Genomic DNA, 27,820 nt, shown 5'->3' on the forward strand with positions numbered 1-27,820 from the left:
AGCTGGAAATGCAGACAGCAGACTCATCTACAAGCAAGATAATGGTGAAAACCAACCTCGCCAGGGCAGTAAGAATAACTAAGAAGAGCAAAGACATGAGAACAACAGAGACTTGGGGAATACCCACAGAAGAAAGCTAAGCCAGAAACGTAACAAAAGCAGCACAGACAGCAAGGAAGGGATCTGGGAAGAGTAATGCCATGCAAACCAAGAGAGAAGAGGGCTTCAAGACAGAGCCAGCAAAGTCAGAGGCTAAATCGAGATCAAAGTGGTTGAAGATAAATCAAAACCACAGTAGAATGTGAATGGCCATATTGAATTGGTTAAGATTACCTATTTCCATCTCAACTGACAAACAGGAGTTTATCTTGTGAGGAGGAAGGGAAGGGTACCGGCACTTGGAGGAAAATAGACTTTAGTTATCATTCTTGCTGTCTGTAGTCCAAGACCAATAAAAGAGAAACTCCTGAATGATTTGTTTTTTCTTAAGAGCTACACTCACCAAACTGCGGAGCAGGCAAGATTCTAGCCGCTCGAATGGGGCCATGTCGAACAGAAAAGAGCTCCTGTGCTTCCCCACTGATCTGCATGAGAAGACAAAAAATTTCAGTAAATGAAAATGCAGGTCAGAACATGATTATAAGAAAACAAGATCTCCTAAATTTTATTACTTTTTTTGTCTGAAATGTAATAAATGCACACATGCACACAAATACACACATTTATGGTTGTTCACACACATTAGGTATATTCATGCTTAAATTACCACAAATATTTTGAGAAAATGAAGAGATTTTCATTTCCTCACACTTGACATAAATAGGAAAATGAATGATCTGTTCTTGAAGTCTGTAATTCTTTTCTTTAATAAACTACTATAAGTCTATTCAGTTCCTGCAGAATTGCCTCTCATTTTACAGCAAAGCAGTTACGATTTTTTAAATCAGTACAAAGCTTTCCATGTAAGAAAAAGGTAAATACTCTTAGTATTCTGAAAAGCAGAACTTAAATGTGGTAGTAACTTTTGTAAATATGTTGTAAATGAGAAAAAGCAAAACAAATTGCAAAGAACACTGTAGTAAATGTGAATGACCTACCGGTCAGGGTCCTGCAACTACCTACCTGTTAAGCACTTTGAATAAATCATTTAACTTATATATACCTATATTTTTAAAAATATATTTTGGATGAAAATTGTATGTATTTAAGGTGTACAACGTGATGATTTAATATACATATATGATAAAATGATCACTGCAGCCATCTCCTCAGTTACCTTGTTGTATGATGAGAGCACCGGTTTTCCAGTATTTAGTACAGTGTTACTAACTACAGTCATCGTGCGTGAACATTAGATCCCTAGACTTACTCATGCTATGTAACTAACCCTTACTCTGTGATCAACATCTCCCCACTCCCCCCACCTCTCCTAAGCCCATATTCGTTTGCATGTACAAACTGAAAAGGTAAAGGGGCTAAAGGACCTCAAAGATACTTGTAATTTCAATATTCTATGAATTACAAAAGTAATATGTAAGCACCTTTAAATGTCATCATTTTTATTATACACCTAGATCAAACACTGCATGAATGTCAGATTGTTTTGAGCTGTACCGAAGTTATTTCTCAGATACAGAAAGTACAGAAGTCTATTAGCCCAAAGGAAAAAGAGATATGACAATGTATGTGTTGAGTGTGAAAACAATCGCTTTTCAAAACTAGCAGCTCAAGGAAACACTTTGTGGCTAATTGAAGTATTGAGCAGATTAAATTAGAATTAGTTAGGAAAGGCTTTCCAGACTGCTTTAAGTGGTAATGTAGTTCCCAATACATTTCCATATTTTTTTTCTTTTTAAGATTCAATTTATTTGCCAGAGACAGAGAGTACACAAGCAGGCAAAGGTAAAACCAGGCGCCCCACTGAGCAGGGAGCTCAGAGAGCAGAGAGTTGGATCCTACGACCCTGGGATCATGACAGGAGCCAAAAGCAGACACCTAACCAGCTGAACCACCCAGGTGTCCCACATTTCCATAATTCTTAAGTGATATCAGACAGGGAAAATGGCAAAAAAGATAAAACCAGTTCTAAATACCCAAGAACTGATGACAAATGTAATAAACAATCAACAGAGGAAACACGCTGATGGTAGTTTTTTAATGGACCTGCCAAACAAGCAGTTTAGAATAATGCATAAAAGATAAATGGCTTCTAAAGCTTTCAATATTAAACTGTGTATCTGCTGCGCTGTCTTTAAGTTAACTGCTTTTTCAGCTCTTCAGCTTGTCTTCTATCTGAATTTAAGACCTGCAAACTATAAATATTTTGTTTCTTATAAATGTTGAATTATCAGGATACCTAAAGATACATCATATTCATTTTGCTTACAAAAATTATTTCAACTCATTCATGGGCCACAGTGGCGAATCCCTCTGGAACACGTGGGATGCAGAAGATTTGAGGAATGCTAGGCTCTTCACACTAACTGTGCAACAACAGCACCACCTATCACCAATTAAACATACCAAAGCCATAAACTCAGGATAGCAGAAGATAAGAATGGAGCGCTCTACAAATTCCTTTGTGGATATTAATTTTCTACATGAAAAATAGGGCTATCGTATACTGTAGTTCTTAAGTCTACAGTTTACTATTAGAGAACAAAATTTAAAATCTAGAAGTCTTAAAAGTCTTGTTCAAACTCCCACCCAGGGCAGTAACCATACATTCTCTGAAATCTAAAAATCATGATCTCTTTGAACTTGCACTGAAATTTTAATTCAGAGCAATGAAAAATACTTTCACTATAACAAATACAAGTCATGGTATTCTGACACAAAATCTGCTCTGTACTTTATTGCTATATGCCACAGGTCTAGCATGTAGCTTTTGGTTTTATGAAATAAATCTTAAAGTTAAAAAAAAAGTCTAATCATATTTAACTGAGATATGTACTAAATTACACTAAATAATGAAGAATAAGGCAAGCTGTCTCGGCATTCTCACAATACGATAAATGTTTAACACTGGATTTAATACACAAGAGCTTACTCGGACATTAAAAAACATTTTGAAATTAGAGCACACCATGCTCCTCAGCATAACAGCTTTCAAAACAGACCTCTAAATGCTCTATTCTATTCCTAGCTTCTACTCTAAATCCCTCTTTAAATGTACAGCAACAGGTAAGAAAGAACATTAGGAATGATTACAAAATGCACCCTGCGTTTATTACCCATCCTTTATTACCTCTAAGTTAAATTCTAAACTCTTTAATTGACATAAGGATGAAGAAACATCCTATCACTATTTATCACAGATATTTGTGAATATGTTAAAATCAAGATTGTTAGAAGCCTAATTCTAAAGTATACTAAGGGAGTCGCAAATGTCAAACTTGGAGAGAACTCTCCCAACTGTGTGCACAACTGCTACACTGGAATGCTATTTCAGAACAGAACTGCCAACAAAATATATACAGATAAAGACGTGACGTGTGCACATTTTAGAAAGAACACAAAATGGATAAGTCCTTACAGGCTCAGGTTTAGCTGCCGCTTTCAATTGCCTCTAATAATTTCATACAGTATGTTCCCTGGTAATTCTGCTCTCAAATAAATGAGTGTCAAAACTGATTAACTTTTTTAATGGTTTTCACAGTGATTTTTACATCTCTTAAAAAGAGCTAATTGAAAATGGCAAAAAATCTCAGAGATGAGGGTTTTATATATCCTGACAAGAATTACCAGGAGCTGTAAGTTCATTTCTAATCCAACAATAATAAATACTAGGGCAGAACTACAAGAAGGAGTGTACCAAGCAATGTTCCAACTTCCTGGCAACGGTGGTAACTTGGGGAGAGGAGCAAACAGGGAGGAAACCTCTCCAAGAGTTCCTCATGGGTCTCTGCCTTTGTTCTTACTGGCATTTTAATTTCTGATGACAGACTTTTGTTGTTTGGAGCATAAACCGGACGTACCAGTTTGGAAGCACAATAAGGAGAACAAAGAATGATTTGTTCACACTGTAGGAAAAAAATCTTTTCCAACCATAGAAAATAGCTTTCGCATGGTGAAAATATGCAAATTACATACCAAACCAAAAAAGTTGGGGGGAGTACAAGTCTAGAATCTCACAGCTCAATCTACAGCAAAAGGAAATTATAACAGCCGAGACAATAATACACACAAAGAAAGGGCTATAAAAGTTGTGGGAGAGCTTTATAACTACCGTTAGAGAATTCTAAAAGCAAAGGAAGGTCATCTAGCCCTCAGAACTAAACTTTTTTCTGAAATTGTGATGACTTTTCAAAGGTATCTGACTACAGAACAGAAAAGTCAATCAAATACTAACAACAGTAATAATAATGCTTGGGGCTCCTGGGTGACTCTGTGGGTTAAAGCCTCTGCCTTCGGTTCAAGTCATGATCCCGGGGTCCTGGGAGGGAGCCCCATATTGGGCTCTCTGCTAGGCAGGGAGCCTGCTTCCCTTCCTCTCTCTCTGTCTGCCTCTCTGCCTACTTGTGATCTCTGTCTGTCAAATAAATAATAAATAAAATATTTAAAAATTTAAAAAATAATAATAATAATGCTCCGTAATGACTAAGAATCAAGACAAGAGTACATATTTATACCCCCAATTCCCCTTTTAGATACTTGCCAAATTGGAGAACTGTGTCTGCAAGTTGATTCTTTTTAGCAAACTTTGTTGAAAAATAACCAACACAGAAATAACACATAAATCATACATCTATGTACAGCTTAGTGAATTTTCCATGTTAATATACCTCTGTTACCAGCATAATCATCAAGAAACAGAACATGATACTCAGAAGGTTCCTCCACATACCTTCCCAGTCACAAACCCAACTCCAGAATAATCATAACCACTAATGCATTACACACAAGTTTTACTCATTTAATTTTATGCAAAATCACACAGTATGTACTCTTCTGCAAATGGCTTCTTGTGCACCTTACATGTGCATGAAATTCATCCATATTGTGGCATATGATTGTACTTTTTTCTTTTTTTTTTAAGATTTTTATTTATTTATTTGATAACACAACAAGGCAGAGCAGCAGAAAGAGGGAGAGGGAGAAGCAGGCTCTCCTCGGAACAGGGAGCCCAGTGTGAGACTCGATCCTGGACCCCAGGATCATGACCTGGGCCGAAGGCAGCCGTTCAACCAACCAAGCCACCCAGGCATCCTTCTTTTTTTAATTGTACCTTTTTCTTATCCCTGTTGCTATACAGATTTCCACTGCATGAATAATACTACAATTTAACCATTTTATCCTTGGTGGACTACTGGGTTGTTTCTAGTTCTGGGCTCATAAGATGACAGAAGAAATTGCAAAAAACTTTCAAGTAAGAAAAAAAATTACTGTATGTCCTTTCAATAGATTACCAGGAGTGTCTAATGGACCCTTTGGGGTTATTTGGTTCTATAGACATCTGCACCTTTCTTTTGAATGGGTTATTTTGCAATACTGTAAGTTACAGAAAACCAATAGTAATGTTACTGACTCTTGTCCACAGAAATGCAAATGAATTTTGTTTGGAAGAGATACAATTGAATTGCCTCTATAAAAAAGATTATTCCAGGCAGTACATTTTAGTTTCAATAGTATATTAACCAAGTTTGCATCTCATAACAAGTTCATTTCAGTATTCCCCTAATTGCCTGAATCAGTTCTTAAGATACTCCTCTGATCCAGCTGTAACAACTTGCCAAATAATACCTCATTTATTAATGAGTTAAATAAAATCTATAACTTGTTCATTTTACAGTTGTATAAGAGCCATGATTTTACCATTTTTTAAATAATACTATAAAGAACACTGCTATGAATATTCTTGCACATTCTGTTTAGCAAACACACATATGTATTTCTTCTGGGTATATGTCTGCTAGGAGAATTGCTCCCATATGCATATGTGCATATTTTGTAGATTTCAACAAAATTGTTTTCTACAGTGACTGTACAAATTTACACTTCTACCAGCAATGTAAAAGAGTTCTACCTGCTCTATATCCTCACCAACGTTTTGTATCAGCCATTCTGGTGGGTGTTCAATGGGACCATCATTGTGGTTTTAATCATTTTCTTCAAGACTGAAGAGGTTGATCAAATGTCTTTTCATTTGCTTACTGGAATTCAGTAGTTATACTATTCCACGAATGACTGTTAAAGTATCCTGCCCACTACAGTTGCCTGCTTCTAAAGGATTATGGATTTAAATCTATTTTGCACAGTGAATGAAATGCAGATCAGTATCTTCTGAAAAGCAATGCTGCCTCAAACTAACTATATAAACAGTCTTTATTATAGTGACTCTCCGTCAAGGCAAATGACGTAAGAATTTTGTCCTGAAGGACCCTCAATTTCTAGATGTATTTATGACAAGCAGTTCAGAATATGAATGAGATTCAAGAACTCATTTCAAGAAAAAGATAGAACTTTTCCTACTAATCTATTTCATATCTTAATTCCAAATCCAGTAATGAGTAAACTTTTCCCCAAACTAAGAAATGCTAGTTGAGTTATACCAACATGATATCCACCTCTTGAAGTGAAAAATATTGATTTGTAAAAATTCATACAAATATTCAAAGCAAATTCAGTCCCTGTTTAAGATAGGAAACATATAAAAATAACTATGTATTTCCTTATAACTCAAGCAATTCAAACAAAAGATAATGATAAATTTTTTTCTTGATAAATACTTTCACAAGTTTTCACCTTTAAAATAAAAATATTTAAAAGAGCTTGTCTATTTTTTTTTTCCAAAATGGCTATGCCATATATAGCAGATGATTTCCAGGCTAGAAATACAAATTGAAAACCAAGACACCAGACAAGAAAGACAACAGAAGAAAAAGTATTCCCTGTGTTATCTCACGCACATCCTGACTTTCAATCGAAAATATCTTTCATATCAGAGTGCTCCAAACTAGTAATGGCTTTCGTTCCCCCTGGGAAGTCTGAGCAAGCCAACAAGGGGGGCCCTGGAAGTTTTATTCTTTTCCCAAAATCATGGCCTATGGCAACAATGCCAAATACATAACAATATGCCAGGATCATCGGTGACAAATACCACACAGCAACATCAAATATTCTGGCAGTTTATTTTAGTAGAAAATAATTTACTAACTATACAAATTTGCTAAATATGAGTTAGCTTTAAAATAAGGAGTGGGTGGGGCACCTGGGTGGCTCAGTGGATTAAGCCGCTGCCTTCGGCTCAGGTCATGATCTCAGGGTCCTGGGATCGAGTCCCACATCGGGCTCTCTGCTCGGCAGGGAGCCTGCTTCTCTCTCTCTCTCTCTCTCTCTCTCTGCCAGCCTCTCTACCTACCTGTAATCTCTCTCTGTCAGATAAATAAATAAAATCTTTAAAAAAAAAAAATAATAAGGAGTGGGGTGCCTGGGTGGCTCAGTGGGCTAAAGCCTCTGCCTTTGGTTCAGGTCATGATCCCAGGGTCCTTGGATTGAGCCCCACATCGGGCTCTCTGCTCAGCGGGGAGCCTGCTTCTCCCCCTCTCTCTGCCTGCCTCTCTGCCTACTTGTGATCTCTGTCTGTCAAATAAATAAATAAATAAAATCTTGAAAAAATTAAAAAAAAAAAAGGGCAACAGTGATGACTAAATTGTGTGTTTAAAAGATGTAACCTTAAACATAGTTAAATCAAGATGTTACTAAATGAATGGATGAATAAAATGACTGGGCCTGTATTGGCCTCATTATTCAATGTTAATGGTATTGGGCATAAATTAGACTTGCCCCCACTATTCTCAAAGCATGTTATTAATACTTCATGTCTGGAAATTTATAATACCATATCATAAAACACATTTGCTACAACTCATTCTTGAACCTCCCGGTATATTACTTCCTATGTTTTACAGCTCTCAATAAAAGTACTTTTACCAAGGTGGGAAGGAGCATATCATCTGTACTGCAGTTTTTATCACACTACGCTTCACACTTACACTCAAGAAGAGGGCAATCTCCAGCCTTTCTGGCAACTATCCCACACTCACTCCAACCTTTAGGAGTTTATCTGATGTTTTTACCTGTGACAGGTTTCCTAACCAACTGTGATGTAAGAACAGACCATTTAAATATTCAAATGTAGAGCTAGCAATCTTTCTAACTGTTCCACATGCACTAACCAGACAAACACAACTGAAATGAAGTTCCTGAAAAAAGAGCATTGTTTCACTAGTTTTAAACTTAAAAGGTAACACCAAATAAAAAATTTATAATTGAGGAGAAAATGTAAACTGTAACTTACATTATTAATAATTTATCAATATTGGTTCATTAATTTTAATAAATGTGCCTTACTAAGGGGCAAACAGGAATGGTGAGGGGATACAGGAATTCTCTGTACTTTCTACTTAATTTTCATGTAAATGTATAAAAAATAAAAAAATAATTACATAAAAATAATTACACAAAAAATAATTTTGATGTAAATGTATAAAAATAAAGTCTATTAATTTATATAGATATTGATATAGACATGGGAAAATGTGGAAATTCCATAAATTAACCTTCCCTAATAACCCCCCAAATAATAAGGATAAGAGGTAAAAATACAGAGTGAGAATGAAAAGGTGATGAGGTCTTATACTAAGGAATTCAGTTTTTAAAGCAACAAAAGAACTCACTTAGCTGATTTAAATGTACAAGTGTATAGATACTAATTGTTACATATTTGCTAATCAAACAGACCACACAACTGAACTGATGAAGAAATTCTGTAAAAAGAAGGCTGCTTCATGACTGTTTTTTTACCTTAAAAAGTCATGGCAATATATTTTTTTAGAGAGGAAAGGTAAAAAATATAAAGGGAGATATGGAATGAAGTGAGAAGTGTCATCTAATACTTAGGTATTCAACTAATAAGTAACAAAAGGACTGTACTAACTACATGAGTGACTATTATAACTTCAAAGCAATTTCTATTAAGAGCTGATAGTCTCTCTCTAGCATCACCCTGTGAGTCAGTTTGATGATATATTTTCATTTTAGATCTGAGGACACAAAGAACAATATTCCCCCAAAATGACAAGACTAGAGGCATTAGAATCTCCTATGAATATACTGTATTCAAAACCTTTTTTTTCAAGATTTTATTTATTTGACAGAGATCACAAGTAGGCAGAGAGGCAGGCAGAGAGTGAGAGGGAAACAGGCTCCCTGCTGAGCAGAGAGCCCCATGCGGGCTCCATCCCAGAACCCTGAGATCATGACCTGAGCCGAAGGCAGAGGCTTTAACCCACTAAGCTACCCAGGCGCCCCTCAAAACCATTTTTAAACTTGGGCCTTTTTTTCACTAACAAGTCATTGCCAGGGCGTTATTTTATGTGTCACACTTGTTCTAGCAATTTCAAAAACTTAAGATAGCATAGTTTGAAGAAAGTACTTCTAATAATTAAAAAAAAAAAAAAAGTCATTCTTTTGAAAGCTCCTAACATTAGGAGGAAGGCAGGGACAACGTTTTTGTTTTATTTTTGCCTAACTAACCACAAGTGATTAAGTTAATGTCAGAGTGTCAGTATCTCTGTAACCTACTCTGTATGCCATCAAGAAAAAAAAATGCAAACCACAAAAACCACCTAAAACACATATTTTTGAGGACTAACAACTTATAGAGCAGATATTTGCTAACCACATAAAGCAGACAGCAGCTGAGTCTATATTTTGGTCTTGACACTAAATTCAAAATATAAAACTGGAGGAAAGAAGGAAGTGAGTTTCAAGAACAATATGAAAACCACAGAACAAAAATAATGAATGGAACTTGTAATCATATTTTCATACTTCCAAATTTTCACACACATAGAGAGTAGTATTTTAAGGCGACTTTCACCTTTCCCCTTCCCTGATTTTTGAAAGGAAGATCAAAGAAAGGCCGTTTAAACTCACACGTTCCTTTGGTTATGCAACACAGATTCAGACATTACACTTCAAAACCCCAGCCACTGCTTTGGCACCACCAGTCCACATACCATCCCAAGCTTTGAAGCAGCCCTAATGGTATCTTCCATTTGCAAGTAACACTTCTGTAGTCAAAAGATCTTACTCAGGGTAGATGTTAATGTAAAACCACTCAGACTACACAGACACACACGACTGGAGGCAGACTGGAAGGTGTTCAGAAGTCAATGTAACACCATTACACAGAGTGTCAGCCTAGCAGCTGTCATAAACACTTCATCATCACTCACACACACAAACTGGATTCCCTTTAACTTGTTATTTTATTTTGTGTGGAATACATGTCCAATTGGAAAGAGAGAGAAAACAGTGCTACAGATAAGCCAATTCTGGCTTACAGCCTTTTTCCACTTCTAAAAGACTGAGTTTGTCATATTTCATTGGTATTGTAAACCTATCCTGATATAATCTGTTGATTGAAGATAGTTTTGCAATGGATATCTAACCAAAGAGAAACATTATATTAAATAGAAGCCTAAGGTTTTTCTTCTATAAAATAGGCATCATTCGAACTTGTAAGATTGAGAAGATGATAAAAAATGACTGACACCCCCAATGGCAGCAGGAAGTGGAGCAACCAGAACTCTCAGATAATGCAGGTAGAAGCGTATAATAATACAACCCCTCTGAAAAACTGTAAGCAATTTTTTTTAAAGAGTCTATCTATTTATAAGACACAGAGAGAGACAGTGAGAGAGGGAACACAAGCAGGAGAGTGGGAGAGGGAGAAGCAGACTTCCCGCTGAGTAGGGAGCCTGATGTGGGGCTCGATCCTAGGACCCTGGGATTATGATGCCCCTGTAAGCAGTTTCTAATCAAGTTAAATATGTGCCTAACCTGTGACCCAGGAATTCTATTCTTAGGTACATACTCAAAAACAGAGCACACATGGGGTGCCTGGGTGGCTCAGTCAGTTAAGCTTCTGACTTTTGATTTTGGCTCAGGTCATGATCTCATAGTCATAAGACCGAGCCCCATGATGGGCTCCACGCTGGGAATGGAGCCTGCTTAAGATTCTTTCTCTCTCCCTCTCCTTTTGCCACCCCCCCCCAAAAAAGGGAAAATGGAGCACATATATCTACAATTATGTTCAGAAAAGCTGTATTCATTACAGAAACACAAATGCCCACCAAAAGGAGAATAGCTAAACATGGGGCGCCAGGATGGCTCAGTCGGTTCAGTGTCTGCCTTCAGCTTAGGTCATGATCCCAGGGTCCTGGGATGGAGCCCTATGTGAGTAGGGAGCCTGTTTCTCCCTATGCCTGCCTCTCCCTTTGCTTGTGCATGCTTTCTCCCTCTCCCTCTCTCTCTCTCTGACAAATAAAATCTTTTTTTTTTTAAAGGGAATAGCTAAACAAATTGGTATAGTTAATCAGCAGACTCTAACACAGTAATAAATTAAAAATACAAACTATTGCAACATGCAAGAACATGGATGAATCTAAAACATACACTGAGTGAAAAAAGACAGATACAAAGGAATATATACTGTGTGCCTCTATTAATATGAAGTTCAATTAACTCTATTAATATGAAGTTCAGCAAATGATTATGAAAATTAGGCAAAACTAATCTATGGCCAAAATATTTTTTATCCTGTCGGGAGGGAAGGGAATACTGACTGGGGAGCTTTCTGAGTAAGAAAAATGTTCTACATTTTGTTCTCAATAGCACTTTCATTTATTCATGTATGAGTACACACAATATATATAATTACATAAACATACACACAGTCGTCAAACCACAGATTTGAGATCTGTACATTTTATAGTATATCTTAATTTTTTAAAGGTATCTATCATAAATTATAGTCCATCCAGACAATGGAATATTATTCAGCACTAAAAAGAAATGAGCCAACAAGCCATAAAAAGACTTGGGCTTACATGCATATTACTAAGTGAAAGAAGCCAATCTGAGTGAAAGAAGCCACATGCTATATGATTACAACCATATGACATTCTGGAAAGGCGAAACTATACAGTAGCCCCCCACCCTTTCTATGAGCAATATATTCCAAGACCTCCAGTGGATGCTTAAAACTGTGAATAGTAAGAAATCCTATGTATACCATGTTTTCTCCAATACATATGAGCCATGATGAAGTTTAATTTATAAATTAGACACAGTAAGAGATTAACAATAATAATAAAATATAACTATCACAATATACTGTAACAGAAGTTATGGGAATACCTCTCTCTCTCTCTCTCAAAACATCCCATTGTACTGTACTTACTCTACTTGAGATGACATGAGATGATAAAACACCTACGTGATGAGGTAAGGTAAGGTGAATGATGGAGGCATTGTCATCGAGTGTTAGATTACTGACCTTTTTTTTCAAGATTTTATTTATTTATTAGAGAGAAAGCACAAGCAGGGGGAACGGCAGAGGGAGAGGGAGAAACAGGCTCCCCACTGAGCAGGGAGTCCAGTGGAGACCTGGATCCCAGGATCCTGGGATCATGACCTGTGCCAAAGGCAGACGCATAACTGATTGAGCCACCCAGGTGCCCTACTACTGACTTCCTGACAATATGTCAGAAGGATGATCATCTGGTTTTGGACAGCTGACTGTGGGTAACTGAAATCATGGAAAGTTAAACCAAAGATAAAGGGGATTACTGATGTGGAATGTTGATAGTGGAGAGGTTGTGCGTTTGTAGAGGTTAAACGTGAGCTTTAATTTTTTATCTATAAAATGAGAATAACACTGAATAGTAAGTTGAGGAGCTCCTGGCTGGCTCAGACAGTGGAGCATGCAACTCTTGATCTCAGCATTTCGAGTTCAAGCCCATGATGGGTGTAGAGATTACTTAAAAGTAAAAGAAAATCTCTTTAAAAAATAGTAAAATTGACAAGATAATAAAGAATAATAGTCAATGTACCTAAAATAATGTATATGGTATATTCTGATCATTCCAATTATAGATGCTAATATTTATATTAACATTATGAAACATCACTAGGCAGCACAAGCGTCAAAACTCTCCCAGGCATCTCATCACTACTCTGTGCTCTATAGCACTTTATCCATGCCTCCACTGTAACTCTGATCTCATAGGCCAAAGTTTCTCAAACTCAGCCTTACTGATATTTTGGAAGGGACAATTCTGTGTTGTAGAAGTTGTCCTGGACATTATAGGATGCTCAGCAGCATCTCTAGCTTTTACCCACTAGATGCCAGTAGCAACTTCCAATCATGACAATAAAACATGTCCACAAACATGGCCAAATGTCTCTTTGGGGGCAAAAGCAATCCCATTTGGGAAGCACTGATACAGACTGCAATTAAGTAGCGACATCTCACACAAGTAGAATATGATCTCTTCAAGGCTTAGGTCTTAGTTATATTTGTATTAGGTCTTAGTTATATTTGTATTAGGTCTTAGTTATATTTAGGGCATAGGCCCTAAAGTTTCAGTGTGGCTGAAGAGAAAAATTATGGTGCTATTAATTAACAAAAATAGAGATTTTAGGAAGAGGGGATAGAATAGGAATGGAATGGGACATGAGCAAATAGCAAATGATTATGAAATTTAATTTGGGTCTTTCTGAATTGACCCCCTTAGATGAAAATATTCAGCAAAAGACTGACATCTTGAAACACATCTACTAAACATATACACACATACATATATGTGTACATATACACATACATATATAAATGAACACACAGATGTAACAACTAACTGCCAGACAATTTACTTGGCACCAGATATATAAAAGCCATTAAGATATGACCAGAGCCCCAGGAGCCTGGGTGGCTCAGTCAGTTCAGCAACTGACTCTTGGTTTTAGCTCAGGTCATGATCTCAGGGTCATGAGATGAGCCCCACATTGGGTTCTATGCTCAGTTCAGAATCTGCTTGAAATCCTCTCTCTCCCTCTCCCTTTTCCCCTCCCCTCTCTGATGCACACATGCCCACATGTGTTCTCTCTCTCTAAAAATAAATAAATCTTTAAAAAATAAAAAGATATGACCACAGTTATAGAGAGGCTTACAAAGAATTCTCCCAACTGTGGGATGCCTGGGTGGCTCAGTCAATTAAGCATCTGCTTTCAGCTAAGGTCATATCCCAGAGTCCTGAGATCAAGTCCAACATCAGGGTTCTTGCTTCTCCCTCTGCCTAATGCATATTCTCTCTGACAAATAAATCAATAAAATTTTTTAAATAAAATAGCAATTAAAAAGAAAGAACTCTCCCAACTGCTAATGCAAAATCAAGACTCCCAGAAAATACTAGAACTCATAGGCTAATTACACACACACACACACACACACACACAGAATAAATCCCTGATATTCTTAAATACACACAACTTTTCCCCCTTAAATTATATACATCTAAGCCAGTGGTTTAAACCAGAATTTCCTCTAGAGTCATGGTTCACAACCTGAAGAGGTTCTAAATCAGAGGAGGACATCCTTAATTGTCACAGGGAGTTGCTTCGGACATCTAGCAGACAGAGGCAACAGATGTAGCTACATATCCTGCAATGTACAAGGCCAGCCCCCCCATAACAAAGAATCCTCTGGTCTAAAATGTCAATAATGGCAAGATTGAGTCACAATCATAAAATTTATATTTGCATATTTTCATGTCTTATATTTTTAGATAATTTCCTATTTAAAATAGTGTTAACCCTCTAAAACAATCATTTTTTTAAGTTTTGTTATCACTTCTTATTAGTTCCCATCAAGCTGACCAATACTTTTAAACTAGGAAAGTACACATAAAGAAAAAGAACAGAAAGCAAAGGCACAGAATATGAGAACTATATGATCAATGTACACTCTTCCTCTAGCTGTAAATAATCCCCAAACCAGACTTAAAGAATATTAATATATGGTCAATTAAAAATACTGGGACTCCATTTCAAGATTACTCATCGTGTCTACAGATGAAAATCTGATAGGGTTCATATCCTATCAGTACACTTAAATATAGGTCAAACCAGCAAAATGATCACAATTTATGGTGTTAAAAATCTATGTAGTAGGTCAATTATATCTACATAAAAATTGGAAAAAATGAACTACAAAATTTTTTAAAAATTAATGTAATTGTCTCTTTCCTGGTTTTGATACTGTACTATAGTTTATATAAGATGTCATCTTTGGGGGAAGCTGGGCGAAGGATACACAGGATTCTAAATAAGACTATGCAACTTCCCATGAGTCTATAATTATTTCAAAACAAAAGGATCTTAAAAATCAATTCAAAAATAGTTAAAAATAGACAACAGAGAGGGCAAAAATTACCTACATATATATGGTATTACTGCACTTAAGAGGGGAGAGAATGGTCTTTTCAGGAAATGGTGCTGGATCAATTAGGTTTTTGTTTTGTTTTGTTTTGTTTTGTTTTAAGTAAAAGGAGCCTTGACCCCTGTCTCACACTATACACAAAAAATTTCAGATGAAGCATAAACCTAAAGATAAAAACAACCTCTGACAAAAAATATATGAGGGGCGCCCAGATGACTCAGTCAGTTAAACATTGGACTCTTGGTTTCAGCTCAGGCGGTGATCTCAGGGTCACGGGATTGAGCCCCATGTCGGGCTCTGTGCTCAGTACAGAGTCTGCTTGAGAGTCTCTCTCTCTCTCTCTCAAATAAATAAATAAATCTTTAAAAAGGTAAAAAGAAAATATAGGAGAATATCTTCATGGTTTTAGAATAAACAAGAATACAAAAAGCATTAACAGAATAAACCACTTAAAATCTGATCCACATTTCTGTCATCAAAGAACAACATTAGGGCACCTGGGTGGCTCAATCGGTTAAGTGTCTGCCTTCAGCTCAGGTCATGATCTCAGGGTCCTGGGATCGAGCCCCACATCGGGCTCTCTGCTTGGCCGGAGCCTGCTTCTCCCTCTCCCTCTACCTGCTGCTCTGCCTGCTTGTGATCTCTCTCTCTCTGTGTCAAGTAAATAAATAAAATTTTTAAAAAATAATAATAATAACATTAAGAAAGTGAAAATCTAAGAATACCTACAAAGGAGACATTAAGACAAATGATGAAAACGGAAGATGGATTGAACATAACATAACAGTATTTTATCAAATATAAATGTCCTGGTTTTGACAGTGCTATGTTTGTGTAAGATAATATGCTTATTCTTAGGAAATATATAATGAGTTATTTATAGAAAAGGTGTACATGGTTTCTCCTACTGATAAATGGTTCAGAAAAAATCTTCACAAATAAAAAAACTGAGAAAATAATACAGCAAATGGGGCAAAATGTCTATAGCTGGTAAATCAAGGCATACCTTGTAAAATTTCCTGTAAGTTTAAAATTACTGCAAAATGAAAAGCATCTTTAAAACTCCACAATGAGATACTGGTACATACCTACCAGAATGGTTAAAATTTTAAAAGCTGAAAATACCAAGGGCCAATGAGAAATAGAGAGCAAATGAAACTTTCATACATTGCTAGTGGGCATACATATTGATAAAAGTGCCTTTTTAAAGATTTTATTTATTTATTTATTCAACAGAGAGAGAGTGAGAGAGGGAACACAAGTAGGGGGAGTGGGAGAGGGAGAAACGGGCTTCCCATTGAGCAGGGAGCCCAATATGGGGCTGCAGGCAGCCACTTAATGACTGAGCCATCCAGGTACCCCAGTAAAAGTACTTTGGAAAACTGGCTCTCTGTACTAAAGTTAAACATACATCTACACTATGACATAGCAAATCTACTCTAGGTCTATATATACAAGAGAAATGGGTGCAGTATATGTCCACCAAGAAACATATATATCAACTTTCAGAGTCACTTCATTCATAATACTCAAAAACCAGAAACAAAAATGACTATTGGATATATAAGGGACTTTTTAGAATGTGTTGTATTCGTCATAAGATACTACACAGAAAAAAATAAGAACAAATTATTGCTACACAGAAGAACATGAAAGAATCCCATAACCAGGGGCGCCTGGGTGGCTCAGTGGGTTAAGCCTCTGCCTTCAGCTCAGGTAGTGATTTCAGGGTCCTGGGATCAAGCCCCACATTGGGCTCTCTGCTCAGCGGGGAGCCTGCTTTCCACCCACCCGCCCACCACCTACCTCTCTGCCTACTTGTGCTCTCTCTCTGTGTCAAATAAATAAAAAAAATCTTTAAAAAAAAAAAAAAAGAATCCCATAGCCATACTGCTAATAGAAAGAAGCCAGACATAAAAGAATACAGACTGTATTATCTCTGACCATATTTTTTTTTATGAAGTTCAAGAACAGAAAAACTAGTTTCTGTTACAGAAGTTAGAATACTGGTTACTTGGAGTTACAAGGAGGACAGTATTAAAAGGGAAGAGGGACTCTTCAGAGTTACTGGGAACATTCTCTATCTTATTCTGAGTGATGTATAGGTTGTATACATATATAAAAATTCAATCTGTACACTTAAGATCTGTGTACTTTATGATATTTACTATACTCAATAAAATAAATAAAATAAACAAGAGGAAAAAACTGCCTTCTACAAACTCATAACTCTGCTTATGTCCTTTGTGTCCAAAGACTATCTTCTGCTTTAGCATAGAAAAACATCAAAAATATTTCAAACAAGAAAGATTCCAATTTATGATAATAAATTTCAAACTCAGAGTGGGTATGAAATCAACAAAAGCCCATAAAGCCACTATAAAAACATAAGGAAAGATTAAACTTCAGATGCAAGATTTCTCTAAAGAGACACGGTAGGAAATATATTTGAAGCAAAAGCATTTTCTCCATTAGTACAGGTGGATTCTATAAGTTATTTCAACATTATTCTTCATTTTTGCTTTTATTCACTGCATGAATCCCAAAGGTCTTCCACCACAGATGACTAAAAAACCGTCCTTTATTTCTCTTCCCAGTAACAAGAGACTGGACACAACAAAATAAGGCCTCATTCTCAACGAACACAATTTTTTGATTCAGATCCATATTCAAACTTTCTCTGCTTGCCAGTTATCCCAAATCATGGACTTTATATTGCTCCCAAATGAAACTCATAAAAATTGTTTCCTGGCTAGCAATCTTGACATGGCAAGGTCTATTGGCACCCAATGTCTAATAAATAATAGACTAATTGGTATTTACCTCAACTATGCCCTCAAACATGGCTTTAGAGCCATGTTTCTCAAAAGCTTAAGTGTAAAGCTACAGATACTAAAAGCTTGAGGGCAAATACTTCAAGGGAACGGCAGCACTCTTCTTAACCCAATGTGTTAGCGACACCTAGTGTCATTACTTTTGAAGTACAGTCAAAGCTCCAAGATTAAGCACTCCAGTAGCTGACTTACTGAAGCTAAAATATACATGAGTTAAGATTTTGGTGCTGGAGGGGAAGTAGGAAGGGGGATAGACTGAATGGGTGATGGGGATTAAGGAGGGCACTTGTTTTTGTTTTTTAAGATTTTACTTATTATTTAAGAGAGAGAGAGAGCATGAGAGAAGGGGAGGGTGGGAGGAAGAAGCAAACTCACTGCAGAGCAGGGAGCCCGATGCGGGACTGCATCTTCGGACTCCAAGATTATGACCTGAGAAAAGGTAGTTTGCCAAAGGGCACTTGTTAAGAGCACTGAGTGCTATATGTAAATGATGAATCACTGAATTCTACTCTTGAAACTAGTATTACACTGTACATTAACTAGAATGTAAATAAAAACTTGAAACAAAAACACTCTTTGAAACTAAATACATATACTGCTTCATGCAACACAATTGTCACCTTTTAGTTGTTGTAATGAATACATTTTAAAGATTTTCTAAGATATTAAGAGTTTCAAAAGAGGATGCAAAAACTAAGTAGCCATTTAAACATATATCAAAAAAGTAGGGAAAATTCTCAGGACTTTTATAAAGGTATATCTTGGGTTTCTTATCCGCTGAATATTTTAAATGAGAATTCTTTATTACTTATACTATGCAATGCAATTTTTGCCTTAGGTAACCAGGTAACACCAGCCCCAAGTCAAAACCCTGGGAACATCTTTAACTCTTCTCTCCTCTTTAATAACTTACCAGATACCACCACAACAAATTTAGTTCAGGTTCACAACATCCCACATTAGGACAATGCTGAAATTGATTCCTAACTGGCCTGATAACCTTTTCTTTTCTCCGTAGTCTCTATCTATCCGACCATCACTGCAAGATAAATCTTTACTAAATATGGACTTTGGAATGTATTTCTTGTTACTCAAAGATTTTTAATGAGTTCATAGTGGCTGAAAGATCAATAAATCCAAGTCTTCATCCTGCAATTCAAATTTCTTCCCTGAAACTTCTATATCTCATTCTATGTCCAGAGAGCATATAACCACTAAAATTAATATTAATAATCATAGAAATGATTGTCTGTGTTAAATGAAATAACACATGACTACACAACATCTAAAACATACCCACTCTCATAAACAACCCCTCCTCCACCTGGATGCCATGTTGACAGTGTTTGTCTAACCATGTTATGAATGCCCGATTATTTATCTTTTAATTTCCATTCTGGCACAGACTCTTCCATAAGCAACAGACACATATTTGGATCATGTTCAACTGGCAAATAACTATCAATGTCTAAAAGCTTGCTCTCATTTCCTGCACTTATTTTGTTGCATACAGCAACAAACATTTCACTATGACCAGTTTGTGGACCAGCACCACCAGTCCACAGTCCAGAAACTTAAAACCAAACTCACTATCCTTCCACTCCCATTTGTGCTTCATACCATCACTACTCTTGTAAGACACATTACTGTCTAATCATACAAAGTCCTCAAATGGCTTCTCCAACTCACTACTTTTAGTGAGCAAAAAAATGTACAGATAGGAGTGCCTTGGTGGCTCAGAAGCCTCTGCCTTCAGCTCAGGTCATGATCTCAGGGTCCTAGGATCTGCCCAGCGGAGAGTCTGCTTCTCCCTCTCTCTCTCTGCCTGCCTCTCTGCCTACTTGTGATCTGTCAAATAAATAAATAAAATCTTTATTTTTTAAAAAAAGTGTACAGATAATTCCTAAAAGATATTCAAATGGCCAAAAATACATTAAAAGTATTCTAACATTATTAGCCATCACAAGGTACCTCCCATCAGAATGGCTAAAATTAAAAAGACAGACAACACCAAATGTTGATGAGGTTATGGAACAACGTGTACACTGCTAGAGGAAATGTAAGATGGTACAACTACTTTGGAAAAAGGTTTGGATGTCTGTTATAAAACCGACCACATTCCTACCCTATGAAGCTGCAATTCCACTTGTAGGTCCTTACCTAAGAGAAATGAACACACCACTTGACAAAAAGACTTACAGAAGATCTTCAGAGCAGCTTTAGTCAGAAAAGGCAAAAGCAGTAAAGAGTCCATCATTAAGAGAAGGGATAAACTATGGTATGTTCATACACCGGAGTATTATTCAGCAATAAAAAGGAATAATATGGGTGAATCTCACAAACACACTGAGTGAAGAAAGCCTTACACACACAAAAATGCATACAGTACAATAATAGCACAGGAAGTTCTAAAACAGGCAATACGAATCAATAGTGGGGGGAAGAGGGGCACTTGGGTGGCTCAGTGGGCTAAAGCCTCTGCCTTCGGCTCAGGTCATGGGATCGAGACTTACATCCAGCTCTCTGCTCAACAGGGAGCCTGCTTCCCTTCCCTTCTCTCTCTCTCTGCCTGCCTCTCTGCCTACTTGTGATCTCTGTCAAATAAATAAATAAATAAAATCTTAAAAAAAAAAAAGGTGGGGGAAGACATGAGAACAGTGGTTGCCTCTGCATAGGATAGAAAAAAATTTAATTGGTAATAGGTGATGAGGGAAATTTCTTCAGTGATAAGCACGTTCTACATCTTGACAAAGATTTGGGTTACTTAGGTGTATATACTTGTCAAAGCCTAGGAAATGGACATAATACAGATGTGGTGGAAAAAAGGGCCACACGTACCCCAATGTTCATAGCGGCAATGTCCACAATAGCCAAATTATGGAAGGAGCCGAGATGCCCTTCAACAGACAAATGGATAAAGAAGATGTGGTCCATATATACACAAGGGATTATTACTCAGCCATCAGAAAGGATGAATACCCAACTTTTGCATCAACATGGATGGGACTGAAGGAGATTATGCTGAGTGAAATAAGTCAAGTAGAGAAAATCAATTATCATACGGTTTCACTTACTTGTGGAACATAAGGAATAGAGCGGAGGACATTAGAAGGAAAGAAAAAGTGAACTGGGGCAAACCGGAGGGGGAGATGAACCATGAAAGACTGTGGACTCTGAGAATCAATCTGAGGCTTTTAGGGGGGAAGAGGGTGGGGGTATTGGTAAGCGTTGTGGTGGGTATTAAGGAGGGGATGTATTGCATGGAGCACTGTGTCCTGGACAAAAACAATGCATCTTGGAAACTGCATCCAAAACTAATGATGTATTTTATGGTGACTAACATAAAACAATAAAAAAAATTTTTTTAAAGGAAGTAGACTTATTAAGATTTCAGTATCTAACTGTGTATATACTTTAACAAAAATTAATCAAATACTGAATTCTAGTTAATGCATACAAAAGTGGCTGGGGGAAAGTCTACTGATGTTTTCAATTTACTTCAAAATGTGTTGAATGAGGGGCGTCTGGGTGGCTCAGTTGGTTAAGCAACTGCCTTCAGCTCAGGTCATGATCCTGAAGTCCCAGGATCAAGTCCTGCATCGGGCTCCCTGCTCAGTGGGGAGTCTGCTTCTCCCGATACCTGCTCCCTTCTCATGCTTTCTCTCTCTCAAATAAATAAATGAAAGCTTTTAAAAAATTCATGTTAAATAAATGTTAAAATGTGTTGAAAGAGATGGATGTGAAATAAAGGAAGTACCGTAAAATTTAACGCTTCGATCTAGGTGGTGAATATACTTGTTTCCACTGTAAAATTGTTTCAACTTTGCTCTGCATTTACAATTTTTGAAATCCATGGTTGACCAAGCTCTAGCCCACCACCACCTCTCAGACATCCTCCCCCAGCATTCGTCACCTTGCCTGCACACCTCCAGCTGAATGGCCTCCTTGCTGTTCTTGAATATAGAGGAAACATAATCCTCGCACGGAGAACTGGCTTTGAATGTTCCTCCATCAAATACCCAGAAGGATCACTCCTTCACACTTCTGCTCAAAAGATCTTTGAGAGAGGCCTTCCCTTCCCAGACCACCCTGTATGATACAACAACCCACCGCAACATCCACCACCCCACCCTAACACTCATCACCAGCTAGCATGCTACATGCTTGCTTTTTATCATCCTCCCCACCTACCTAGAATGGAAAATCCACAAGAAAAATGATTTTGTTCTGCTCATTGTTGTTTTCCCAGCATCTTGAACAGGGTCTGGCTTGTAAAAGGCAATCAATAAATCTTCACTGAGTGAATGAATTAATAAATAAATGGGGTAAATGTAAGTGGCATGGCTTTACAAGAATGCAATCTGGCAAATCTATCAAGAGCCTTGGTGTATCTACTTTTATCGATCTCTCCAAACTACATGATCATAAAAATATGTATCTCAATATTCTTAAAGAAGAAAAAAAAATTAAGAAATCTAAATCAATGTCCAACCATAGAGGAAAGAACATTTCCACCTCAGAGCCACTGACTTTACTGTATGCTATTCTAAGCTTACCCTCACTAAATCTTAATTTCTAGGCCACTTCCTTATTATTATGATCTCTTATTCTATTCTTCATATTACAACGTAAGTTGCATATTATTTTTATTTAAATCCACCTTTCCTACTTGCTCCATTTGACCAAATACCATGTCTATTTTGCTCAAAATATATATTTTATCCCAGATCTGTGATGAATAAATGAATGCCCTTTTTTTTCCCTTTTTCTTTTTTTAAGCAGGCTCCATGACCAGTGTGGAGCCCAGCATAGGGCTTGAACTCACAACCCTGAGATCAAGACCTGAGATGAGATCAAGTGTTTGAGGCTTAACCAACTGGCCACCCAAAAGCCCCAATAATGAACACCTTTTAAGTCCTCATAGTTCATGGCACCAAGTTGGTCTATGTGTAACACTGGGAGAAAAAATAAAATCAAGAATGTAAGTAGGAGGGGCGCCTGGGTGGCTCAGTGGGTTAAGCCTCTGTCTTCAGCTCAGGTCATGATCCCAGGGTCCTGGAATCGAGTCCCACATCGGGCTCTCTGCTCAGCAGGGAGCCTGCTTCCCTCTCTCTCTCTCTGCCTGCCTCTCTGTCTATTTGTGATCTCTCTCTGTCAAATAAATAAATAAAATCTTTAAAAAAAAAAAAAGAATGTAAGTAGGACATATTAAGGTGACTACAATAAAAACTGAGATAACAGCTCATAGAATTCAAGGAATTGTGAAGGAAGAGCACAGAACAGCTTTTTTTTTTTTTTTAAGATTTTATTTATTTATCAGAGAGAGAGGGGGGAGAGAGCGAGCACAGGCAGACAGAATGGCAGGCAGAGGCAGAGGGAGAAGCAGGCTCCCCGCTGAGCAAGGAGCCCGATGTGGGACTCGATCCCAGGACGCCGGGATCATGACCTGAGCCGAAGGCAGCTGCTTAACCAACCGAGCCACCCAGGCGTCCCAGAACAGCTTATTTTTTCATATGAATCACACACACACAAAAAAAACTATTCGATTTTTAATCCACATACAATCTTGATTTTTTTAAAGTTAAGGATTTTAAGCAAGAGAACCTATTATTTATATGACCAAAAAGAGGCAATGAGATTGTTAGGCATGAGTTGGAAAAGGGCCTGTTTATCCAGAACCTCAACAAATAATCATGCTTTCTTATGTGACATCAGATGTGTTGAGAGAAGGGACCTGACAGCTTGGGAAAGCGGGGAAGGCTGGTGTTTCCCTCCAGCCACCCCATATACAGAGTGGTGAGAATTGGGCAGTACAGCAACTACTTCTGGGCAGTTCTGATCCTAAGCGTACTCTACTTAACCATATGTCGAGACACCATTTAGGCCTTGTTCAAATTTGTGCAATTCATAAACAATTTTTTTAAAGGTGTAATCTGTTTACTTTCTTAATCTGAGACTCACAGGTTATATAAAATCAAGAGAAGGGAACCCTGTTTCACAAATTTGAAGCAAAAATATCAGGCTATGGCTTGGACAGGGATTGACTTTCCGCCCACTCACACGTACTCAAAAGCAAGTATGATTTATGGTCTGCAAAGATTCCCTAAGAGCCAGGATTATTTCTGGGTTGACCAACATAAGCTCCCCACTGTCTAGCACATGGTAACACTTAAATGATTACTGAATAACTGACAAGTGATAAACAAGTTTTGGAAGGGTTTAGTTAGTAATGGGTTACAGTCACAGTACTCTATAAAAGATGAAGAGTTGAAGGCTCATCATAAGCTTGCATAATGAAAACTAAAACGGAACTGCCAAAGTACTCGCATGGCATATCTTTTGCTATCACATTTGGGGAATAATGAAGTACAGCTCTAAGATCAGAGGCTTTGAACCTGAAGTCAGATAGAACTGGGTTTGAATTCCAATTCCAACTCTTATAAGCATATGACGTTACCACCTATGAAACAGGGTAACTTCTACCTCACAGTCTACGACAGATGAGATTCTGTGTCTGTAAAATGCTTTGAACATAGTAAGAGCACAATCAATGTAACAGAAGGAGCTCATTTTCCCAACCTCCTAATTCTTGAAACAGTCCACACAGAACTATAATACTACAATAATAAACAACCAGCTACTGAATATTGCATGAAGAAAAGATTATTCGAGTCTCTCAAAATGCAATCTAGGCATAAGAATTACGTTAAAGGGCGCCTGGGTGGCTCAGTGGATTAAAGTCTCTGCCTTCGGCTCAGGTTATAATCCCAGGGTCCTGGGATCAAGTCCCGCATCGGGCTCTCTGCTCAGCAGGGAGCCTGCTGCCTCCTCTCTCTCTCTGCCTGCCTCTCTGCCTACTTGTGATCTCTAAAAACTAACTAAATAAAAATCTTAAAAAAAAAAAAAAAGAATCATGTTAAAGAGGTCATTTAAATTACTCAGAAGACCTTTAAGTCACTCAGAGATAGACACAAGTTAACTTTAAAACTATTAAAACTGATACCTCTAATTATAACCGGAACAAGTGGGTAGCCTGAGTACTACCAAAGGAATGTACTCATTCCAGTCAACACCCCTAATCACACAGGCTCAACCTTCTTGTTTTTTTTTTTTTGTTTTTTTTTTTTAAAGATTTTATTTATTTGTTTGTCAGAGAGAGAGTGAATGAGAGCGAGCACAGGCAGACAGAGTGGAAGGAAGAGTCAGAGGGAGAAGCAGGCCCCCTGCGGAGCAAGGAGCCCGATGTGGGACTCGATCCCAGGATGCTGGGATCATGACCTGAGCTGAAGGCAGCCGCTTAACCAACTGAGCCACCCAGGCGTCCCTCAACCTTCTTGTTAAAGCTCTAGCTTCCCCTCCACCTTCAAGTCTGTCAACAGTGTAATGGATCACAATATTGTATCTATTAATAAGAAAAAGTTACATTTACAAAATCTCTTCCCCTGATCACAACCTAGACTCTTGGTAGGAAAAAAAAACAAACCACTACCTAATTTTAAGTTCTCTGTCTATGCCTTCAGTGTGATACTTAAATTACAAACAGCATTGCAGGGCCATGAAAAATGTCAACTACACATCCCAAAAGGCAAAAGAAAGAGGACAATCATTTCACAACACACCAGCATACTATCTCTGCAAAATAAAGCCAATCTTTAAAAATAAGAAATATAAAACCCCTAATCCTAAATAACTAATAGTATCATACATAATTACATGATTAGATGGAAGACCAAAGTTTATCAGCAGTGACTTATCGAGGACTAAATAACTTTTTACTTAAATTATTAAAGAATGATGAAGTCCAATGTGATCATTATTTAATAATCTTTATGCCACTGAGGCCAAATTCTATACTCAAGAACATCCTGAATTCCTTTAAATTTAACATAATATACTATGTTTTCCTATATACCTTTTAAGGAAGAATGATATTACCCAACAGAAGAGGTGGGAAAAACTCTAGCTGAAACACACACATACACAAGGGGGTTTGAAAAATTTGGTGAGTGAATTTATTAAAGGTACAAATAGCCCTGAGCCTCCAACTGCAAAAGAACCACAGAACAGAAGTCCACCGCCCACCCCGCCCCCGCCCCCATCCACTGGAGAGATCAGATATTTCGGCCAGGCCAGAATGTAAGTACAAGCCAAACTTTGCAATCTGTACTACGGTTCACTCAGCTGTGATCCTACCAAGCCTCCGTCTCTTTTAGGACATTTTATTTTTGGTCATCCCAAAGAGGAATATGTAGGATTTAAGAGACAAACTGGGACCAACATTAGGCAATTTTAAACACTTATCATAATTGAAATTTATCTTTCATAGATACACAGACATAAAATAACCTTTGTTCAAATTCCTGTATTACATCATTATGTATGATCGCAGGAAAAAAGAGACACTCAAGCTTTTTCAATATAGGGAACAAATTATATAAATCAAGGAAAATCCAAATAATGAAATTATATGCAGCTTTTAAAATTCAATTTTAAAATAAAAGAAGCTCTATGAATACTGACATTATGAGTACAATACAGCAAGGTACAGACTAAGTTGTATAATGTGCTCCCATCTGTTAGGGAGGGCAGGGAGGCAGAAACAAATTTATTTATGTTTTTATTTACATAAAACATAGCTATAAGGATACATAGCAAACAAGAAACCCAGGGTGCCTCAAGAGGAAATGGGAGACAAGGATGAGAGGGAGTTTTTGTTTGTTTGTTTAAGATTTTATTTATTTGACAGAGAGATCACAAATAGGCAGAGAGGCAGGCAGAGAGATGGGGGAAGCAGGCTCCCTGCTGAGCAGAGGGCCCGGATGCAGGGCCTGATCCCAGGACCCTGGGATCATAACCTGAGCCTAAGGCAGAGGCTTTAACCCTCTGAGCCACCCAGGTGCCCCAAGAGGGAATTTTTTAACTTTTCATAACCTCGAGAATTTTGTGCCACATGACTTTTAACTGATTCAAAACACTGATTTTTAATGACTGCTAATTTTAAAAAACAAAAGAAAAAGCCTTCTATAAGCTTGTTCACTCTTTTGGAAAAAAGGAGGGAAATAATAATAATACCTACTCAACAGAGTTACTAGGATGAAAAAATGAGATCTTGCATGTAAGGTGATTCCCACAATCCCTGGCCCGACATCAAAAATCATTTACAGCCCCTCTATCCCCTCATTTGCCCCTTGTTCTTTGTGCCCTGTTACACACACAGCAGCCTCTCGGCAACTGCTAATGAAGTAAATGGATGAGACCTTACAGAAACTATGGCCAGGGTTCATAGCAGTGAGCATGCTGTCCAGTATTATATCTTAGGGATTCAACCTTCTCCAGACTTACCGGAATGCTCCAGACCTGCATTCCATCACTGTAGCCGATCATAATCAGCAGAGGTGGCTCATTCCCAGTGCTGTGTATTTCATGAAATTCCAGATTTCTTGATGTATCTGCATGAGAATTAAGCCACAAAGAAGCAAATCAAAAAGAAAACAGCTACACTTCTTTAATATTATTAGTCTAATAATTGTTTATATTGTTTTTCAGTAAAAATTAAGTATTTGGAAGACATCATTTGTAAGAAAGTGAACAAGAAGCTGAAATTACAAAACCAGTAGTTGGGGGTTTTTTTAACAGTACCTATAATTATTTGCACAAGTAAGACTTTTTTTTTTTTTTTTTTTTTTTTAATTCTCACTAG

General features: G+C 37.4%; 1 protein-coding gene across 11 annotated transcripts in view; it reads right to left on the minus strand.

The window, feature by feature from the left end:
* BCAS3 (BCAS3 microtubule associated cell migration factor) overlaps nucleotides 1–27,820 on the minus strand; it is a 584,626-nt gene that overhangs the window by 529,147 nt on the left and 27,659 nt on the right. For all 11 annotated transcript variants that reach the window (XM_013053630.1, XM_045070195.1, XM_004747243.2 and 8 more), the window contains exons 5-6: nucleotides 27,463–27,569; nucleotides 503–584 (exon numbers count right to left, since the gene is read on the minus strand). In XM_013053630.1, coding sequence (XP_012909084.1) covers nucleotides 503–584; nucleotides 27,463–27,569 — 189 coding nt within the window. The remainder of the gene's footprint in view (nucleotides 1–502; nucleotides 585–27,462; nucleotides 27,570–27,820) is intronic.

This window comes from Mustela putorius, unplaced genomic scaffold, assembly GCF_011764305.1.
Source record: "Mustela putorius furo isolate JIRA1106 unplaced genomic scaffold, ASM1176430v1.1 tig00003962_pilon_pilon_pilon, whole genome shotgun sequence".
Classification (NCBI taxonomy): Eukaryota; Metazoa; Chordata; class Mammalia; order Carnivora; family Mustelidae; genus Mustela; species Mustela putorius.